Genomic DNA, 22300 nt, shown 5'->3' with positions numbered 1-22300 from the left:
TAAGGACGTGTTTCTGTCTGCTTCATTATGCAAGGCGGTGGGTGGGTAGTGATAACCTTATAGAGATAAAAGTGATGGTTGACAATTTCATGACCTGTGAAACTGAGGCTGTGTATATATTTCATTAGTCTTTCTTGGGTTTTTGTGCAAACCCGTTAACAAGAATTATGTCCGTGTACTTTTCCCTCCATGTAGTTCATTGCATATTTAATAATGAAAATACCTACCAAAAGGAGAACATTGATGTGGTTCATTTCTGTGCATGTTTAGAAAAGTAAAATAAGTAGCATATATGGACGTTATTTACAGTAGATATATCTGTCAACACAGATGTATAATCCTGCAATATGATTCTGGCCCGCGATCGCAAGAATATACTCTAATGTGGCTCTCCATGGAAAATAATTTCCCAAACCTGTACTCGTCAGAACTAGGAAACTTTGAAATTTCCGAATTGCTTATTCTTTGAACCCGGCTTTTGTATAACTACAACCAGTTAGCAAGTCAGAAATGTCAGTTTCCTAGTGCCGACTAGCACGTGAACGTGACACTAGAGCGCTATTTATAACTGGTCAAAAAAAAATGTCCAAATCAACTAGCACGTCAGCTAACGTTTTTTAGCCCATAGGTTTTGTAATGTTCGAGTCACTCAAATAGCACGACTACACATTAGACATGGCAACATTTATAGGAAATTGGCTTTACAAATGTGTTGAATTGTAGGAAACAAGCTTTAAACCTGCTAATTGTTATCTCAGGGTGTGAACAGTGTGTAATGAACAGTGCTTGTGCACAAAGAAATAGACGTGACGCGGGCCTTCAATATATCATTTATGAGTCAGCTCGATTGTCTATTGTTTGTAATCTATGTATGCTTGTGTTCCCTCATGTGCTTTATGTATTGATTTGTTATTAATACATAAAAAAATAAAATAAAAAAAAAGTCAACTTTTCTGGATAGGAAGTAATTACCCATATTGATCCGGAAGTGGACGCCAAATCTGAACGATTCCATCGGAGGAGTAAAGATGGCGGACAACGGCGGCGCAGATCCTGTTAATAACAACAATGATACAACTGTTGGTTTGGAGGGAACTATTATCAAGGTCACAGTCAAAACCCCAAAAGACAAGGAGGAAATCGCCATCTCGGAAGATGCCTCTGTCACTCAGGTTCGTTGATTTTGTGAACCAGTAATAGCTGGCTAGCGAGCGGCAACTTACTGCTATGCTACATCATCATTCCCCTGCCCACTTGCCTTGCTTGATTAGCTTGTGTGTGTAAGCATGTTGCGAGCTAGCTAGCGAACTAACATTTCAGAATCGGCAAGTTTAGCGATATTTAAAGCTAGCTATTGACTTGACACGCTATTCACACGCGTTGTTCTATAACTAGCTAGTTAATACGGCTCACAACTATTCCTCGCTCCGTATTGAAAACAGTTGAACAGTGTATGTTCCCTAATTAGCGAATTTAGCTAACCGGCTTGCTAGTAAGGAATTCCCTGATTACACAGTCAGTAAAATGTGTCGCGTGACTTCTGTATGTTAGTCATGGCAACAAAAACATATAATCAGCTTCTAGGTAAGTAGCTAACATTAGGTAAATTGCTAACTAGCTAACGTTGGGCTAATTTAGTTGACTACGTGCTAACCAGTATGCTAGCTAGCTAGTTTCTTAATCTTAGCTGTTTCTCCAGGACATTTGCGCTTCCTAAGTAGGTCGTCTAGAAACAGTATTCTTCTTCAGAATGTAACCGCACCTCATTGTTCTGAATGTCAGTTACTGGACTGTAGATTGTTGTTCATGTGAATCTCCTCTCCCAATGAATGATACACTGGTCCCATGTTTCACTTTAAGTTGTTTTGTTATGAATCTGTCAGCAAATGCCACTTCTTCATGTCCCTCCAGTCCTGGTTGGTACCCTGAAAAGCTAAATAGCCTACAGCTTATTTTACTCCTGTTTAATGTGCCTCTCATATGTGTAGTATTTTTGTAGTTAGTTGTAGACTGGGGCCAGGTGTTGAATCACAGTGTAGTCTTGTATTCAGAGGAATGTGTATGCTTGCTGTTTCATAGTTGGATTCAGTTATTTTAATATTAAGCTTCTCCCATAGTGAAAAGCACAACACCAAGAATGAGGTGGTATTTGTAATCAGGTAGTAGGATTCCTATAATAGGTTAAGCAATGAGGATTTACTCAGAAACAAGGCTTTAGAATTCAAATCTACTTATTAGAGCTAATTGTTTCTTTACTCGATTTCTCCCTTTTCTTCTGCCTCTTTCTCTTGCTGTCCATCCATATCGTTCTGTCTCTCTCATTTTAAGGGACTTCATTGACATGGGAAACATATGTTTACATTACCAAAGCAAGTGAAATAGATAATAAATAAAAGTGAAATAAAAAACAATGACCTCTCTCTCTCCAGTTTAAAGAGGAGATCTCACGGAGGTTCAAAGCCAAGCAGGATCAGTTGGTTCTGATCTTTGCAGGGAAGATACTGAAAGACGGGGACTCTCTCAACCAGCACGGCATCAAGGATGGCCTGACAGTCCATCTGGTCATAAAGACAGCACACAAGTAAGATGGTGCAACTTCTCAAAGCAGCATGAACATTGTGTGTTTCAGTAGGATATGTCAGTGGCAGGAATAGGAATTGCTTGATAACATTTTGAAGAAGTGAATAAGCTATACAGTATCAGTCAAAAGTTTGGACACCTACTCATTCAGGCGTTTTTCTTTATTTTTAATATTTTCGACATTGTATAATACTAGTTAAGACATCAAAGATATAACACACATGGAATCATGTAGTAACCAAAGAAGTGTTAAACAAATCAAAATATATTTTATATTGGAGTTTCTTCAAATAGCCACCCTTTGCCTTGATGACCGATTTGTACGCTCTTGGCATTCACTCAACCAGCTTCATCTGGAATGCTTTTCCAACAGTCTTGAAGGAATTCCCACATATGCTGAGCACTTGTTGGCTGCTTTTCCTTCACTCTGCGGTCCAGCTCATCCCAAAACATTGCAAATGGGTTGAGGTCGTGTGATTGTGGAGGCCAGGTAATCTGATGCAGCACTCCATCACTCTCCTTCTTGGTCAAATAGCCCTTACACAGCCTGGAGGTGTGTCATTGTTCTGTTGAAAACAAATGATAGTCCTGCTAAGCGCAAATCAGATGGAATGGTGTATCACTGCAGAATGCTGTGGTAGACATGCTGGTTAAGTGTGCCTTGAATTCTAAATAAATCCGACAGTGTCACCAGCAAAGCACCCCCACACAATCACACCTCCTCCTCTATGCTTCACGGTGGGAACCACGCCGACTCTGCGTCTCACAAAGACACGGCGGTTGGAACCAAAGAGCTCAAATTTGGACTCATCAGACCAAAGGGCAGATTTCCGCCAGTCTAATGTCTATTGCTCGTGTTTCTTGGCCCATGCAAGTCTCTTCTTTTTATTGGTGTCCTTAAGTAGTGGTTTCTTTGCAGCGATTTGACCGTGAAGTCCTCATTCACACAGTCTCCTCTGAACAGTTGATGTTGAGATGTGTCTGTTACTTGAACTCTGTGAAGCATTTATTTGGGCTGCAATTTCTGAGGCTGGTAACTCTAATGAACTTATCCTCTGCAGCAGAGGTAACTCTGGGTCTTCCTTTCCTGTGGTGGTCCTCATGGAAGTCAGATTCATCATAGTGCTTGATGGTTTTTGCGACTGCACTTGAAAAAACTTTCACAGTTCTTGAAATGTTCTGTATTGACTGACCTTCATGTCTTAAAGTAAATATGAACTGTCGCATAGCTGTTATTTGAAATACATTCCAGGTGACCACCTCATGAAGCTGGTTGAGAGAATACCAAGAGTGTGCAAAGCTGTCATCAAGGAAAAGGGTGGCTGCTTTTTTGGTTACTACATGATTCCATATATGTTATTTCATAGTGTTGATGGCTTCACTATTATTGTACAATGTAGAAAATAGTTTTTAAAAATTCAGAAAAACCCTTGAGGAGTCGTGTCCAAACTTTTGACTGGTACTGTATGTAGTGGAGTTTAGATTGACTCAGGCCATATGCTTACTTACTCCACAGCTTGAAGTGTCTCCACTTGCGCAATTGGTTAGTACGTATTGAAGCGGGCGGTCATGTGGGTTTCCAAACAAGAGTATCACTTGTTGGAGCAGTGGTGCAAACAGGGATAGCGAGGGAAGCTATACTGTTATAAGCACAGTGAAGCCATTTACATATACAATATATGGGCTGAATCCATGTGTGTGTGAGCTGATGCGTTTGCACAACAACTGGCCTGCATGTTGTATTTCAATGGAAGATTTGTAGGCAGATACCAAGTTGATGTGAATATGTAAACATAACTGATCAATGCAATGTCCCTCCAGGGCAGGAGATGGCGCTAGTTCCTCTTCCTCCGTCACCACCCAGGTGGGCAGCAGTAGTGGCAACTCCTCTGGCCCCAGTTCTGCAGCCCACCCTTCTACTGTAGGGTCCACTGGAGGCCCTGCCTCGGCACCCCCACAGACCCCCAACATACTGAGTGAGTTTATTAGGCTAAAGACACACACTTATCTATCCACCCCCTCACATACACACCCAACAGTTTATACAGAAAGACAACCATCATTATCATCACCGCTTCCTGATCATACCCCTCTCCCTCCCTCCTAGCCGGGTTCGGTGGCTTGTCCAGCCTGAGCAGCATGGGCATGGGCTCCGCTAACTTCATGGAGCTGCAGCAGCAGATGCAGAGCCAGCTGATGTCCAACCCGGAGATGCTGTCCCAGATCATGGAGAACCCCCTGGTGCAGAACATGATGTCCAACCCAGACCTGATGAGGCAGATGATCGTGGCTAACCCCCAGATGCAGCAGCTGATGGAGCGCAACCCCGAGATCTCCCACATGCTCAACAACCCAGAGCTTATGAGACAGGTAAGGGGGTTTGGCCAGAGTTTACTGTGTCACAGACAGCTTGGGATTGGCTGGGGTGTGCACAGAAGTTGGCCTTGGTTAGTAAGGTGTAGGGGCATGTGGCAGGTGCTGTTTTTGCTATCATTATTTTTGAACTGTGGGAAGTCGACTGCTTTGAGTGGCTGATCTTTGTTTAGCTGAATTCTAAGTTGTATAAAGAAATAGTCTTAGGGGTGGTTTCTCGAACACAGATGTTTCACCCTAGCCTTCTTCAGTCCCTATACCCCAGAACCTAGTCTAGCTATCAATATTGTCCTCTTTCATAACATCACAAATCCTTAAAACCCCTTCCTGTTCCCTTCTCCTCAGACCATGGAGCTGGCCAGGAACCCTGCCATGATGCAGGAAATGATGCGTAACCAGGACCGGGCGCTTAGCAACCTGGAGAGCATCCCCGGAGGCTACAATGCCCTGCGCAGGATGTACACAGACATCCAGGAACCCATGTTCAGCGCCGCACGAGACCAGGTACCCATTATGGCACTAACTGAAGTTATTCCTCTTGGTCTCGCTAGTTCCAATCACTTTTTTAGTTAGATGAAGAGTATAAGGGGAATCCTAACTTCCACTTAAGGGAAATGTTCATCAATTGACTTCATTGCTGACGAAGTACAAATTTGGCTTAAGTGGAAGTAAGGATTCACTCATGGAGCTATTTTAGTCTCAGAAACTAACTCTCAGCTATCCCATGGAGAGTGCTGAACAGAAACCGGTATTAAACAGGTTGTTAATGACTTATCTCTCTCTTCTCTCCCAGTTTGGAAACAACCCTTTCTCAGCCCTGGGGGGCAACTCTGACGGGGGGGTGCAGCCATCGAGGACAGAAAACCGGGAGCCCCTGCCCAACCCCTGGGGTTCAACTAACCCCTCTGAGGGTGGAGGGGGCACGGGCATCACAGGCTCCTCTGCCACTGGCAGCACCACCCCCAATGTGTCCAACCCTCTGGGCGTCAACTCTGCCAGTCTGGGTAACGGTACGAGAATACATAGACTTCCTTCTTAAGAGAATACCATTCAGGAGAGCTTCTGCAATATCACGTGGATGTGAATTCCTAAATACATACATACATATAAATTAGTGATACCCATACATATATCAAACGGGGGATTGTAAAAGTATGCATACGCACACACCTACACCCACGCACCATCAACCTCCCTCCCTCTGTGTGTGTCCCAGGCATGTTCAGCAGTCCGGGCATGCAGAGTCTGATGCAGCAGATCTCGGAGAACCCCCAGCTGATGCAGAACATGCTGTCTGCTCCCTACATGCGCAGTATCATGCAGTCTCTGGCCCAGAACCCAGACATGGCCTCCCAGGTCTGTAGCAGCAGAGTAGTGGGCCCTGGGGATTAGCATGGATCTGGAAGTCATTGATGTGTCTCAAATGGCACCCTATTTCCTTTTTGGTGCTCTACAGGGCGCTTGTCAAAAGTAGTGCATTATAAAGTGAATAGGGTGCCATTTGGGACGAGACCAATCTGAACGCAGGGGGATCTATAGGAATCAGTGGGAATGGGTTGTTTGTAATGAGAACAATAAAGCAGATCTGGGCAATCCCCCCCCTCAGTCAGGGTCTCAACTTATAGTTGAGCATTAGAATGGTAGAATACACAAGGTGCAATATTGAAATTTGGTTGTGCATCAGCAGTTGTTCTCTTGTTATCTCAGTCACTCAAATACCAATGTCAGCTAAAACATTTTAGATTTGTAAATTAGTCTAGCCAGCTTTCTAAACTTGTAATCATGGTCAAATTACCGGCCGGGGGGGCCCCCATTGAATTTGTTAGTCAGTCTCATGCTGATATCATATTCAAAACTACAAACATTTCTCTCCACCCTATTGCTAAATTAGTAGTATTGCAGTAAATTAGCTGTAAAACTGCATTTTTCTTTGCCCCATGGCAAAATGAGTGGAATTACAGAAAATGTGTCATAATAATGTTAAATCTTCTCTCCGCCCCCGTGGCAAAATGTGTAGAATTGCAGGAAATGAAATCTAAAACTTTTTTTTTTCTCCTGTCAAGGGGGGCAACGAAATGTAACTTAGGGCACTCAAAAGGCTAGAGCTGTATGTCTGGGTATGAATTTGGGCCACTGAGGCCCTTCATGATGAGTTCAGATTTTGTGGCCCCCATTCACATCAAAGTTTCCGATCCCTGTTCTAGACCATAATGAATAAGATAACGGGGGGGCTGATTCTAAATCAGCAGCCCTGCTCAGAGCCAAGTAGTAGTCCTTGGGAAGCTGTACGGAACAGATCCAGCTGGCAGTGCTTTACCAATAGGTATCTAGAACAGATCCAGCTGGCAGTGCTTTACCAATAGGTATCTAGAACAGATCCAGCTGGCAGTGCTTTACCGCTAGGTGTCTAGAACAGATCCAGCTGCCACTACTTTACCGTTAGGTGTCTAGAACAGATCCAGCTGGCAGTGCTTTACCGCTAGGTGTCTAGAACAGATCCAGCTGGCAGTGCTTTACCGCTAGGTGTCTAGAACAGATCCAGCTGCCACTGCTTTACCGTTAGGTGTCTAGAACAGATCCAGCTGGCAGTGCTTTACCGCTAGGTGTCTAGAACAGATCCAGCTGCCACTGCTTTACCGCTAGGTGTCTAGAACAGATCCAGCTGGCAGTGCTTTACCGCTAGGTGTCTAGAACAGATCCAGCTGGCAGTGCTTTACCGCTAGGTGTCTAGAACAGATCCAGCTGCCACTGCTTTACCGCTAGGTGTCTAGAACAGATCCAGCTGCCACTGCTTTACCGCTAGGTGTCTAGAACAGATCCAGCTGCCACTGCTTTACCGCTAGGTGTCTAGAACAGATCCAGCTGCCACTACTTTACCGTTAGGTGTCTAGAACAGATCCAGCTGCCATTGCTTTACCGCTAGGTGTCTAGAACAGATCCAGCTGCCACTGCTTTACCGCTAGGTGTCTAGAACAGATCCAGCTGCCATTGCTTAACCGCTAGGTGTCTAGAACAGATCCAGCTGCCACTGCTTTACCGCTAGGTGTCTAGAACAGATCCAGCTGCCACTGCTTAACCGCTAGGTGTCTAGAACAGATCCAGCTGCCACTGCTTTACCGCTAGGTGTCTAGAACAGATCCAGCTGCCACTGCTTTACCGTTAGGTGTCTAGAACAGATCCAGCTGGCAGTGCTTAACCGCTAGGTGTCTAGAACAGATCCAGCTGCCACTGCTTTACCGTTAGGTGTCTAGAACAGATCCAGCTGGCAGTGCTTTACCGCTAGGTGTCTAGAACCGATCCAGCTGGCAGTGCTTAACCGCTAGGTGTCTAGAACAGATCCAGCTGGCAGTGCTTAACCGCTAGGTGTCTAGAACAGATCCAGCTGCCACTGCTTTACCGTTAGGTGTCTAGAACAGATCCAGCTGGCAGTGCTTAACCGCTAGGTGTCTAGAACAGATCCAGCTGGCAGTGCTTTACCGTTAGGTGTCTAGAACAGATCCAGCTGGTACTGCTTAACCGCTAGTTATCTCCATTTTGATAGACGGACAGATGTGAGGAAGAGGGTGAACACTGGGAAAGCAGCTGGTGAACGACAGGACCCTGACCTTCTGTTTCTCTCCTGTTTTCCTTTTTCTTGCAACCCCCCCCCCCCCCCCCTGCTCTCTCTGTCTTTCTCACATTATGTGTCTCCCCCAGGTGTTGATGAATAACCCTCTGTTGGCTGGAAACCCCCAGCTGCAGGAACAGTTCAGGAGCCAGCTGCCTGTCTTCCTGCAGCAGGTACACACACACACACACACACACACAGCTGTATTTGCCTCAAACTGAGAGAGGGTTGAACCTGTCCCAAGGACCTGATTGGATTGCTTGAGACTGGATGGACCCTAAACAGAAGATTTGGGGATTGTTTTAGAATGTTAGTTTGATTGACTGATGTTGTTGTTGTTTAGATGCAGAACCCAGAGGCTCTTTCTGTGATGACCAACCCCCGGGCCATGCAGGCTCTCCTCCAGATACAACAGGGCCTACAGACACTGCAGACAGAGGCACCGGGACTCATGCCAAGGTACACACTGACACACACACCAGTGTTCTCCACAAGTACATAGAGTAGCCAGCCAGTCGCCCCCCCCCAGCCCAGCCAGTCACCCCCAGCTCCTTTTTGCCCAAAGAGGTCTATTTGGTGTGTTCTGGTACATTCTAACACCTTGACTGCTTCTGAAATACACAGCTAAATGATTCAATACTTCAATACCGCCCAGATTGGAAACATAAGTTGTGGTATTGTGTAGAAAGACATGACTTTACAATTTAAATGGCTGAAAATGAACAAATTCAGTGTATTGGTAGTTGTTTTGGATATTGTCAAAGAGAGAACATCAAGCCTTTTTAACTTGAGATTAAAGTCTTATTTACAGTTTTACTGCAGGATATGAATTGCCACAATGATGGTTCTTCAAATGATGTATTAAAACAGGACTGAAGTAAGTAGCCCACGTTATCTGGGGAAATGATTTCACGGTTTAATTTTTTTTTTAAATAGAGAAACAAGCCAAATTGGATGTTGTAAGTGCACAACAATGCTTAAACCACATCAGGAGACGACATTTGAGGTCTGGGGAAAAATCAGAGAAATTTAGATTTTTGGCTGTAATTACCCTTTAATTCCAGTTGGCACCTAGCATGAGGCTTAGCTATGTCTTCGTAGAGTTTGCGTAACAAATACCCACAACATTGATGAAAATAATCATGATAGCATTCTGCCAGGTATGCACAGGCTACATTGTAGTTAAGATGTACTTTAAAAGGTTTTTGGGAAAGCCTTTCCATCTACCAGAAGACTGTTTATTAGCATCATCGCTAACGGCTACGCAGGGGGTGGACCATGCACCGCACATACACAAACGGGGAGTTCTCGTTGCCTCTCCAGAAAAGTTGCAAGAAATATGAAAAGCTGATCCATTGTGTTTGTGTCTTGTGATAAACTTGGCCAAATTAATACATTTTCAATACATTTGTTTGATTCCCTACTGAAGGTCAACAACAAACAAGAAAATATTTTGTTGAATTCCGTTTTAATACCAGGATTCCGTTAGGGCCCGAAACCTAGGAAATCCTTTGGTTTACTTGTTCTGATGTGACACCATGGACATATAACCATCTGCCGCATTTATGAATGGCAAAGAGAGATAGGAGATAGACTTTATTCAGTCAGTTCGACACCTTTCATAAACGAGTCAACACTTGCTGTTCAGTTGTCAATCAACTATGCACCACGACTCCACTTGGCTGGCTACATTAAATAAAATAATGTGTCAGAAAACAATAATTAGGCTAAGTCGTGGCTTTCGACTCATCATTACCACGTACATTACATGCAACGTGCAAGTTCACGAGCACAATGCACTCTCTCTCCCTCCATGTATATAAATTAGACAGCAACCAGAGATCTGCATATAATGACCAGATGCTCATGTCTCCGGCCCTAACAATTGGAGTCGTTCCGTTGACAGGCGACAAGCTTGGGTCCAAAATAAGCCCATAGAAACGCATTGGGCTACTTTTGGACGAATTTTGCCTCTTCCTCTATGCTGCGTTACCCTGTCATCACTCTCTTTGTGACTGAACTGACAGGCACCGATCCTCTCAACAGATCGCTAGAAGATGCATATTGTTCATTCCAGTGGGAGATGGCTCGACGAACTAGCAAATTGAAACTTTAAAATTAAAATATGAAGTGGAAATGTAGCCAGTTGAAAATGAGTCTAACTGGTTGTTTGGCCGACAGCCAGCGCTTATGGAAAACAATGACACACACACACACACACACACTCCAGCCACACAACCTGGAGAAAGTGTTAAAATGGGAAATAAAGAGTTGTTTGCGTAACAGAGTATCTACTACTCAATCTCCCCCTAACCCCTTGGTCTCTCCCAGTTTGGCACCAAGTGGACTGCCAGGAGGTCTCCCTGGAGGTCTACCAGGGGGACTAGTGGGCGGATTACCAGGTGGAATACCCACAACTCCCCTGTCCACGGGAGGGGGTGTGGCTCCAGAGAACCCTGCCTCTTCGCGAAGTGCTGGGGAAAACCCAGCCCAGCAACTGATGATGCAGCAGATGCTCCAAATGTTCGCAGGAGGGAATTCCTCGGTACGTACCCCACACACATCTACCTACACCTACCTGTCTTCCCTCGTTCTGTTTTACTGTGATTGTACTGGTTGACTGCTGTTTTGGACCCTCTCTCTACCGCACCTGCTGTCTCTAACTCTGAATGATCGGCTATGAAGCCAACTGACATTTACTCCTGAGGTGCTGACCTGTTTTACCCTCTACAACCACTGTGATTATTATTATCTGACCCTGTTGGTCATCTATGAACATTTGAACATCTTGGCCATGTACTGTTATAATCTCTACCCGGGACAGCCAGAAGAGGACTGACCACCCCTCAGAGCCTGGTTCCTCTCTAGGTTTCTTCCTAGGTTCCGGCCTTAATGGGGAGTTTTTCCTAGCCACTGTGCTTCTACATCTGCATTGCTTGCTGTTTGGGGGTTTAGGCTGGGTTTCTGTACAGCACTTGATGACATCGGCTTATGTAAAAAGGGCTTTATAAATACATTTGATTGAGAGATTTTTGACTGGTCCCCCTACAGAGCCAGACCCCAGAGGTGCAGTTCCAGCAGCAGCTGGAGCAGCTGGGCGCTATGGGCTTCATCAACCGAGAGGCCAACCTGCAGGCCCTGATCGCTACCGGAGGAGATGTCAACGCTGCCATTGAGAGACTGCTGGGCTCACAGCCCTCATAAAGACACACTCACTCAGTCACATCGATACAGACACATGCATACATACTATCCACCTCTGCAGCAAGGGGAATGCACACACATATACATTGTCTACAGAGAACCAAGAGAGAAGAAATAAACCATCCAAAAAAGACACAGACGAAACCCGGTCAGGACATGTACCATTCTAAACATCCACCGCAGTCTCCTGTCAGATCATTCCCTAACCATGGCTCCCCTATCCCCTGGTTTTAGCCTCATCCATAGAGCTCTGCTCAGCAGGACCAGACTGACCAGACCATTTCCTCAACAGAGGGGTGCCTGGTGAAGGGAGGGGGGTGAGCGAGAACGGCACAGATTTGCCTCCCTCAAAACCCTCTCCAAAACAGAATTTCTTTACTCTACCAGAATCACTAATCCCTCTTCCTCTTTAATAAAGCTGTGTTTATTCCAGGGGTAGACCACCCTGGTCCTGGAGGGCTGCAGGCACTTCATGTTTTTGATTTAACTGACCTGGATGACCAGGCATGTTGAGGTTAGGCAATCTCTGAACTGATCAATTAGCTCAGTTGGTCATGTGTGGTGCCTAGTTGGGATAAAATCCTGCAGTACCTGCGGCACTCCAGGAACAGGGTTGCCTACCCCTGGTTTATTCAATGGGGTGGAGGGTTCGTAGTGCGGCAGATAGAAATGCATTGGCATAGAGCTGTTTATGAAACATTCCAGGGATTTGTTTCCTGTCTATATGTTGCATTTCTAGCTGCAATGTGTTTGTAACCTTCCACCCTTTTGACTAAGCCCCTGATTGCAGGGTAAGGTATATGAAGACCGGAGGAAGAGAATCACAAAACAGAACTTTGTCAATCTCACACGGATATCAGTTAAGCCTGCCCGAAACCCTTTCTATTTATTGCTAAAAGAACCCCCACACTTCCCTAAAATAAAGCAAATAGTCATTCCAGATAGGATATCTCTATCTCCACTCAGCTGTGAGTTCTTCCCTGAAGGTAGGATTGCTGTGCTTTTTTTGTCTTCAACAAAACATTCAACAAAACATTTAACACCAACCACGCTTATCAAATGGATCGATTTGATCAAACCCTGGCTAGTCAAATTGGTGGTCTAGATTGACTTCACACACCGGCGTGTCACAAGATTGAGAACTGTCATAATGGTTATTAAAAAGACAGGAGTTCTGGGGAAGAAGACACAAAGACAAGACAGACAGATTTCCTTTTCATTTTATTCTGATTCATTATGTATTTTAATTTGATGTGTAAGTAGTACATATAGAATCTGTTTTTGTCTCATTAAAAAAAAATATTCCTGGAAAATGTATGAATAAAATATAATGAAAAAAATGCTTTCCATTTTTGGTATGGTGTGGCAGTGAAGTTCTAGCTTTTTGCTTTTCTGAGAATCTCAGCGATGTGGTAACCTTGGCAATGGCTTCTATAGCTGTGCTTTGTCTGTTGGCCTCAGCTTAAATCTATCACCCAATTCAACATGTTGGAACTAACCTTTAACAGTACTGTACTACAAAATAAAACAAAGTTGGTCAATAAGAACCCTCTAAGTGTGTCCATCCTGACTTGTAGGAAAAATATAATTATACCAGGGTTGGGGTCTATTCCATTTGAATTCCAGGCAATTCATGAAGTACACTGAAATTCCAATGCTTTTCCATTAGGAAAATGTGGAAATGGAATTTGCTTACTTTCTGAATTGAACCAAACCCTGAATTATTCAAGTTCCATTCAGTAGTCCGCTCTATTTTGTCTGCATTACCTAAAAGTTTGGTCTCTTAATGGCGTTGCTAAAATGAAATGTCTACAATATTTACTGTCATTTTTTTATCGCCTCAAAAAAAACGTTTGATTTTATTCTAAAGTGCTTCCATTGGAATGATTGGCCACCATTTAGATGACTTATTCTGGAATTAGTGAAACATTTTTGTCACGTTCACAGTTTAATAATACATTTACTTGGTAGCCTGGAGGCTCCTTGATATTATACTGTCATTTATCTTCCACAAATGCTAACCTGAGGGGGAACCCACAAGTGATCTTAGATCAGTGTTGGCTAAGGGAAATTTAATCATATTTGCCGTAGCACTGGCTCACTGCCATACACTGAAGACGCACCTGTCAGTCGAGGTAGGCAGACTAGATGAAGAGGGTAGAGTCTATTCTCTTGTGATGACTGGCTGTTAATGCTAGTGGTTCTACCTGTTACACCTGCTCTTACCTCACCTTTCCTCCCTCCCCCTCTGCCTCTCCCATGTGTCAGCTGAGCCACAGAGGGATCGGCAGGGATCGTCTAACCACAAACGAACTGCCCCTATCTACAGATAAAGGAAGAGGAGTGTTAGCCCTAACATTTTCTCTCATTCATTTTCGCTGTTTTTCCACCCTGGCTCCTTGGGAGAGAAGAGAGTAGCTTGTCTGCTGTTCTCTCTTTTTCTCTTGTTCTGTCCTCCCTGTCCTGGGATCTAATGAAGTAACAGCCCTAGGATATTGACTGAAACAGGTGGAGGATCCCGCCAGGGCTCAACACAGGCACAGTATGGGTGACGAAAGCTACAACTTTGTCTTCAAAGGTGAGTGTTTTGTTAGTCAAATAATCTGATTCTATAAGGAAAAAAATCCCCCATTCTCTGGTTTGTGCACAAAGCCCTTGGGCTTAGCTTATGGGTGCAAAGGTTAGAGTGTGAGAGAGCAGTTTGATCTTTGGTGTTGTTTAATATTTTTAGGGAAGAGAGGTGACAAGGAAAGCAGGAAGTAGCTTCCTGGGCATGGCAGAGAACCAATGTGACCTTTGACCTAAAAGAGGGTTATATTGACTACTGTGGCTTATTTGTATTTGTAATAGATTTTTGTCACCTTACTAACAATATGCACTTGTGGAGAATAAAGTTTAACAGTGTCAAGAGTAATTACTGTATTTTCATAGAAGTTTCCACTCGGGGCTAGACATGCACCTCTTTGACACCAAGTCTGGTGATGTTAGGTAGGGTGGTGGGTACACGTGATGTGTCAGAATGATGCTTGAGCAGGGTGAAGTGGGGTTGAGAGAAGTAACAGTTCCTTATTCTGTTTTATGTAGCAGAGAGTCATGCTACCTCCATATGGTACAGGAGGTTGGTGGAACCTTAACTGGTAAAGGCTAAAGCGGCATAGGTGGAATGGTATCAAATATATCCAACACATGGTTTCTATGTGTCTGATGCCATTCCATTTGCTCCATTCCAGCCATTGTTATGAGCCATCCTCCCCTCAGCAGCCTCCTGTGCTACAGTTATACCTGAAACATCTAACATTGCACCTAAGTCATGATTATTTTCACCATTGAGAAATGCATATATATATATTATACTTGATAATATGTCTGTCATTCTTTAGTGGTTCTGATTGGTGAGTCTGGTGTTGGGAAGAGCAACCTGCTGTCACGCTTCACCAAGAATGAGTTTAACCATGACAGCCGCACGACCATCGGAGTAGAGTTCAGCACCCGCACTGTTCAGCTGGATACCTTCACCATCAAGGCTCAGATCTGGGACACGGCAGGGCTGGAGAGATACAGAGCCATCACCTCAGCGTGGGTACACACACACACACACATACACATACACACACTCACTCCTTGTACACAATAAACACACACATACACTCCTCGTACACAATACACACACAGGAATACAGAGATCTACAGAGCCAATCACCTCAGTATGAATAGATACACACAGATATTTGCAAACACAAACACATGTATGCAAACACACCCACCCACCAAGCCAAGTGAACATATTTCTCTGGCTCGACTCGTCTGATCCTCTCTCTCTCTGTGTGTGTGTGTGTGTGTGTGTGTGTGTGTGTGTGTGTGTGTGTGTGTGTGTGTGTGTGTGTGTGTGTTTCCAGGTACTACAGAGGAGCGGTGGGTGCTATGCTGGTGTATGACATCACCAAGCACCTAACCTATGAGAGTGTGGAACGTTGGCTGAAGGAGCTGTACGATCACGCTGACCCTCACATCCTGGTCATGCTGGTTGGCAACAAGAGTGACCTGGAGACCCTGAGGACTGTGCCCACCGTGGAGGCCAAGGAATTTGCAGGTGATAATTTACTTAGTTAGCAGTTACTTACTAGTTACAGTAGTTTCAGTTAATCTTGTTTAACCCAGAACAGAAATCTTGGGTAATTTGGTTAAGTGCAGAATCTGTCCACGAGAGATTAGTTACCAGTTATCTACTACTTGCTTACCAGTTACCAGTCAGCAGTTAGTTAGCAGTTAACTTAATAGTTACTTACAAATTGCCAGGTATTTATCAGTTACCAGTTACTTAGTTACCAGTGAGACAAGTGCGGAATATGCAGTCAATGACAGTTCTAAAGTGACAGAATATTGCAACATTTTTCATATTGTTTTTTCATAGTATAGCATATACATTTCTGACAGTAATGTGAAAAAATGACCAGCTTTGCACCAATGACAAGTAATTATATGGTTGGTTCTTCATGGCATGATTGAGTATGATGTATGTGAGAATATACTCAACAAGGTATTCGGTCTCATGCAGAAAAGAAGGGCCTCTTGTTTATGGAGACGTCAGCTCTGGATTCGACCAACGTTGAAGCTGCTTTCCAGGAAGTTCTCACAGGTTCTTATATGTTGCTCTTGTGCTTCATACCTTTGTATACAAAACGTTGGACAACAGCATGTCATGTGAATCTCTATTATTCTTCTGTGTGCACCTTTCTGCTGTGCACCTTTTATGTGATGTGTGTGTTCATGACGCAAACATTTCTGTTACCCCCAGCGATCCACAAGAAGGTGGCCAGTCGAGAGGTGACCCGCGGGTCAATCAGTGCCGTGACCCTGTCCAGTGCTACTGGAACGGCTAGCGAAGTCCAGGAGGAACGTAGGACTTGCTGCAAGAACCTCTGACCGGTTCTGACTAGCTCTGGCCAGTTCTTTCCGGTATTAAACAGAATCTTCCTACTCTACCCTCATTCAGGATTAAGGGAGTCTATGTTGATGACTCCAGGAGGCATAGCTGTGGGAAGTAGGGGTGCTCAGGGTGCTGCAGCACACACCTGAAAATGAAAGTGCACTGGGCCTTTACTAGTATTGTATTAGAAGACCCATATAAATTCCCCCCCCCCCCCCCCCCCCGTCGGCAAAAATATCGCAGCACCCCAACCACCGAACACCTTCCCACATCTATGACAGGAGGGCTGTCTGAACCAAAGACCAGGCAGTCCACAAGACACAGGCCACATTTACACTTTGTCAATAAATACACTATTGGTGTCACCTATATTCTCCCTGTTTGGCGAAAGGTTGCAGACCACTTGAAAATATTTGTGTGGAAAGTTTTTTTAATTTTTTATGCTTGTTACCAAATACGTCTTGTTGGGGTTTATTTGAAAGGAGGAACTGCATTATTTTTGGATATTCATCATGTGCATGTATTGTTTGTAACCAAGATGAAAAAACTGTAGGAGGTTTTGTGTTGACTACATGGGAACACTTGTGAAGGTTTTAACTTAATGAATAGTATGTGTGGCTCGGAGACCAAGTAGAAAAGTGACTTGCTTCATGATTTTGAAACATTGACGCTCGATATTGCAACAACTATGCACTGTATCTAATCTTTTATGACAAACTTGTATCATTCATCTTTGTGATGGGAAAAATGCTTAGAGATTTCTGGTTTCATTCACTATTCATTTGCTATTCTCCTGTAGAGGGCAGTGCTGTTTTCAAGACATCTATGGTGTCTCCAAAATACACAGTTGAAAGTGATGTCTCCAAATCAGATCTGCTATTGATATCTAACTTTACCTCACACATATATAAGCAGTAGTTTATGAAGAGCACACACACAGGAGTTTCAATCTTATAATAAAACATCCCGAAATGGATGGCGTCATCTATAATTGAGTCAGTCTGGGTGTGGTGCTTATGTGAGTGTTTATGTGGGTCATGGCCTGTATCATCCTCTCAACAACAAAACACTCCCACACATAGCCTATGCCTGTCTTTTCCCACTCACACATAGACACACACAGTTAGAGTGGACAGCAGTGCAGCCTATGCACTTTTATAGAGATGATTGACAGGTTAGTGCTGTCACATGACAGATGAGAACCCCTGAGGTGGCTACCTGTCTGCTCCTGGGGCACGTCTACAGATGACATTACTACGACACCATTCTAATGGAGTGAGGGATTATCATCTTACACCCATAGAAAAAAGCCTAAACAAACCTAGTTTTTGATCAAGCATTTTGAGTGTGGGCATGTGAACATGTCTGTATAAAAGTGTCTGTAGCCATAGAGAATGATAGAGTCCTCTAGTGGCCAAAAGGCCATATTAGCATGGGCTGCATCATTGAGGGCTTCCATCATTTTAATGTAGTCAACTGGATAAGACTTCCAGCTTCATTGGCGGATTCCTCCTGGTGACCCTGTTGAAGTCATGTCCAACCAGGTCATCAGGAAGGATCGTGAAGAAGAAAACTATTGTGAAGAAGAAAATGGACTAATTCAAAATGGAAATGGCCTCAATGGCGCTGCCCATGCTGTCACGGTCGCTGTAATGGCACCGATATCAATCTATGGTGTGTAGCTCATCTGTGGACCATGGTTTAAATTCATTTTTTTGTAGCTCAGCCAAGGGAGTATAAATCTCCACTATTGGTGGTTAGTGACATTCATGACAGATACTGCTCTGTCTCTGTTTCACAGATGTCTACAGAGAACCTTTACAGTGTGTGTGTGTGTGTGTGTGTGTGTGTGTGTGTGTGTGTGTGTGTGTGTGTGTGTGTCTCAACTGGAAATGATCACATAGGTTTCCTTGCAATTCTTTTATAAACGCAAAATACTGAGATTTCTGCACAGGGCAGTAAATGTTTAACCATTTCCTGTGAATTATGATATTGTTATAGATGGGGAAAACATATGATTTGATAATCGGGGCAGGCTGAGCTGGATCTACAGGTTGAGGAGATTGATCTTGAAGTCCGTAAATCTCAGTTTGCTTCAAATAAGGTGAGAGAGATCATGAAAAAAAATATCAAGACCTATTGCACTGTAGAGTGGGATAGGAAAGCTTACAGGCAGCATGAGATTTGTTACTCTACTGTACTCTGTGCATTTGACCGAAATCCCCAAATGCTTCCCAGATTTTCTTGTCTGACTGCGGTTTGACCCCTAGCTATGGAAGGTAAGTTGGAGAGTGGTCTTAGTGAGCATGGGTATATGGCCATTGTGCCTAGCCTGTAAAACCATGTGTAAACCTTGGGATTCATTCATGGCGAATGGTTGAGTACCACGGAGCCTTTAAAACACCAACACTGGTCCTATGTCTCCCCGTTTCAGTTTTGATGTGAGTAGTTGCTATCCGTCCACTCCACTCTATGCTCGATTGGCATCTGATTAACATGAGGATTTACGATTGTCGCACCCCACCTGTGTTTTATTGCGACCCCTACGACCTCTGCATTCACCCTGATCCTTGACCGCAGAGAGCATGGACCTCTCCCCAACCCCAGCGGAGAATCTATCTAACGGAATCCACCGGTGCCCTGTAAAGTGATGGATGATTAAAATGATGGATGTCAATCTCTCGCTCGCTCTCTTTCTCTCAATCACTCTCGCTCTTTCTCTTTCTCTCTGCACTATACTGCACTATGTTGCACCTAGATCTAGGTACAAGATGTAATCTGGTGGAGACCCTTCTGGTAACTACAGTATCCACAGACAGAATGCAGCCATCAGATATCTCTCCAGCCTATCCAGCAGTGTTTACTGTAAGGTTAACCATGAAGTGATTAGCATATTAGCTGTGTTTATGGTTCATCTGGTGTTACAGTTCAGCCTAGGGACAGATCAGCCTGGCTCCTGAGGTTGGACAGGGAGTTTGGTAAATTTGTCCACCTGTCTGAAATGTTCAAAGAGGCACTCTGTGACCGATCAGGTTTCAAACTGGGTCATTGGCACTGGCATAAGACTGTTACCCTGCTGAACTCTAACTCAATCCCCATTTCACAGGCAAGGTTACTTACTCATGGTTCAACTTCAGGCCAGGGAAGCTTCGTTCTATTCCGTCCTCCTCCCATCCATACCCTCCTACATATGTATGGAGAGCTGACGGGTGGTGCTAGCTCTAATCAGACATGTATTGATCAGACTGGCTGGGATGAGGGCGGAGCATTAGGTTTTACAGTCAAGGAGGTCTAAATATTCTCTAGGGCTGTGGAGTGTGTGTGACTTGTTCTGCGTAATTTTGGCTGGTGTTGTCTGAGTGTCCATTTGTGGATACATTTGATACATTATTCGTAAAGGAAAAGCAAGTGGAAATTACACATTTCAGAAGCATTTTTAAACCTTAAATACACGTTTTAAAAGTTCTCCTAAAACAGGGTGTTCATATTAAGAACCAATATCTGTAGAGATTACTATAGATCTTCCACAAAATACTGCATGGCTACATTCTACTGACCTGTACATGTGTAAGGAACATCAAAGGCTATCACTGTGTTGGACTATGTCAGTTACAGTATACATTATATAGCCTACTATGTGTGTGTGAGCTCCCCAGGGGTGTGTGCTCAGTCCCCTCCTGTACTCCCTGTTCACCCACAACTGCATGGCCAGGCACGATTCCAACACCATCATTAAGTTTGCAGATGACATAACGGTGGTAGGCCTGATCACCGACAATGACGAGACAGCCTATAGGGAGGAGGTCAAAGACCTGGCCAGGTGGTGCCAGAATAACAACCTATCCCTCAACGTAACCAAGGCTAAGGAGATGATTGTGGACTACAGGAAAAGGAGGACCGAGCACGCCCCCATTCTCATCGACGGGGCTGTAGTGGAGCAGGTTGAGAGTTTCAAGTTCCTTGGTGTCCACATCAACAACAAACTAGAATGGTCCAAACACACCAAGACAGTCATGAAGAGGGCACGACAAAGCCTATTCCCCCTCAAGGAACTAAAAAGATTTGGCGTGGGTCCTGAGATCCTCAAAAGGTTCTACAGCTGCAACATCGAGAGCATGGTTGCATCACTTCCTGGTACGGCATTTGCTTGGCCTCTGACCGCAAGGCACTACAGAGGGTATTGCGTACGGCCCAGTACATCACTGGGGCTAAACTGCCTTCCATCCAGGACCTCTACACCAGGCGGTGTCAGAGGAAGGCCCTAAAAATTGTCAAAGACCCCAGCCACCCCAGTCATAGACGGTTCTCTCTACTACCGCATGGCAAGTGGTACCAGAGTGCAAAGTCCAGAACAAAAAAGCTTCTGAACAGTTTTTACCCCCAAGCCATAAGACTCCTGAACAGGTAATCAAATGGCTACCCAGACTGTCTGCATTATGTGCCCCCCCAAACCCCTCTTTTACTCTGCTGCTACTCTCTGTTTATCATATATGCATTGTCCCTTTAACTATACATTCATGCACATACTACCTCAATTGGGCCGACCAACCAGTGCTCCCGCACATTGACTAACCGGGCTATTTGCATTGTGTCCCGCCACCCACCACCTGACTACCCCTCTTTTACACTACTGCTACTCTCTGTTCATCATATATACATAGTCACTTTAACCATATCTACATGTACATACTACCTCAATCAGCCTGACTAACCGGTGTCTGTATGTAGCCTCGCTACTTTTATAGCTTCGCTACTGTATATAGCCTGTCTTTTTACTGTTGTTTTATTTCTTTACTTACCTATTGTTCACCTAATACCTTTTTTGCACTATTGGTTAGATTCTGTAAGTAAGCATTTCACTGTAAGGTTTACACCTGTTTTATTTGGCGTGACAAATAAACTTTTATTTCATTTGATTTGATTTGTGGGGGTGTGTGTGTGTCATATCAAATAATATTGTCATAAACACATATTTAGCAGATCTTATTGCGGGTGTAGCGAAATGCTTGTGTATCGTGTTTACCCACGTGTAATGTATCTGTGATGTGGAATCTCATTCCAAGTTCCCTGAAGATTTATCGTTGGAATGTCTCCAATGTCTGTATTTGTTGAAATACATATCCCACATTTCATTGACTAACGTCATCACATAAACACATGATCCAATGGCCTGCAGATCCCCATGGTGATGTTTTTGTGGTCACCAATCAGGTGGCCTGAATGATTGTTGACGTAGCATTTCAATCCTCTCGACCAGGAGATGTAGAGTGGATCTGGATTACTATAGGAAGTACATAAAATATATGGATGGAACCTAGAAGTGACCTCTTCGAGCAGAACAGAAATCCCCAAGAATGAAAATAAAGAAATGAAGAACTATCAAAACGAGCAATGTCAGAGTCTGGACTATATATACTGAACAAAAATATGTCTCATGATCTGAAGTAAAAGATCCCATAAATGTTCCATACTCATAAAAAGCTTATTTCTCTCAAATTTTGTGCACAATTTTATTTTCCTCCCTGTAGGTGAGAATTTCTCATTTTGCCAAGATAATCCATCCACCTGACAAGTGTGGCATATCAAGATTAAACAGCGTGATCATTACA

The 22300-nt window shown here is 44.0% G+C and overlaps 2 protein-coding genes across 2 annotated transcripts; both read left to right on the top strand.

Moving 5' to 3' along the window:
• Positions 1 to 966: 966 nt before the first annotated feature.
• Positions 967 to 13311, top strand: LOC110496600 (ubiquilin-4). The gene is made up of 11 exons (XM_036953356.2): positions 967 to 1172; positions 2430 to 2581; positions 4402 to 4556; positions 4688 to 4950; positions 5299 to 5457; positions 5747 to 5963; positions 6170 to 6309; positions 8650 to 8733; positions 8904 to 9019; positions 10892 to 11105; positions 11612 to 13311. Exons 1-11 carry the CDS (start codon positions 1029 to 1031, stop codon positions 11762 to 11764), a joined length of 1797 nt encoding a protein of 598 aa, XP_036809251.1. The 5' UTR covers positions 967 to 1028; the 3' UTR covers positions 11765 to 13311.
• Positions 13312 to 13938: 627 nt separating this feature from the next.
• LOC110496599 (ras-related protein Rab-25) lies at positions 13939 to 17682 on the top strand. Its single transcript, XM_021572584.3, has 5 exons — positions 13939 to 14342; positions 15145 to 15340; positions 15661 to 15854; positions 16320 to 16400; positions 16560 to 17682. The coding sequence occupies exons 1-5, from the start codon at positions 14309 to 14311 to the stop codon at positions 16685 to 16687; spliced, it is 633 nt and encodes a 210-aa protein (XP_021428259.3). The 5' UTR covers positions 13939 to 14308; the 3' UTR covers positions 16688 to 17682.
• The last annotated feature ends 4618 nt before the right edge of the window (positions 17683 to 22300 follow it).

This window comes from Oncorhynchus mykiss, chromosome 18 (assembly GCF_057628025.1).
Source record: "Oncorhynchus mykiss isolate SJ-2025 chromosome 18, ASM5762802v1, whole genome shotgun sequence".
In the NCBI taxonomy this organism is placed as follows: Eukaryota; Metazoa; Chordata; class Actinopteri; order Salmoniformes; family Salmonidae; genus Oncorhynchus; species Oncorhynchus mykiss.
The sequence above is the reverse complement of the archived record's forward strand: the minus strand, read 5'-3'. Positions and strand labels throughout refer to the sequence as shown.

Bases quoted from the DNA above. Each gene is read 5' to 3' on its own strand.
- LOC110496599 (XM_021572584.3), top strand. From the start codon at position 14,309: ATGGGTGACGAAAGCTACAACTTTGTCTTCAAAG. The intron at 14,343-15,144 runs GTGAGTGTTTTG...GTCATTCTTTAG, and splicing joins CTACAACTTTGTCTTCAAAG to TGGTTCTGATTGGTGAGTCT. The intron at 16,401-16,559 runs GTTCTTATATGT...TGTTACCCCCAG, and splicing joins TTTCCAGGAAGTTCTCACAG to CGATCCACAAGAAGGTGGCC.
- LOC110496600 (XM_036953356.2), top strand. From the start codon at position 1,029: ATGGCGGACAACGGCGGCGCAGATCCTGTTAATAACAACAATGATACA. The intron at 4,557-4,687 runs GTGAGTTTATTA...CCTCCCTCCTAG, and splicing joins ACAGACCCCCAACATACTGA to CCGGGTTCGGTGGCTTGTCC. The intron at 4,951-5,298 runs GTAAGGGGGTTT...CCTTCTCCTCAG, and splicing joins ACCCAGAGCTTATGAGACAG to ACCATGGAGCTGGCCAGGAA.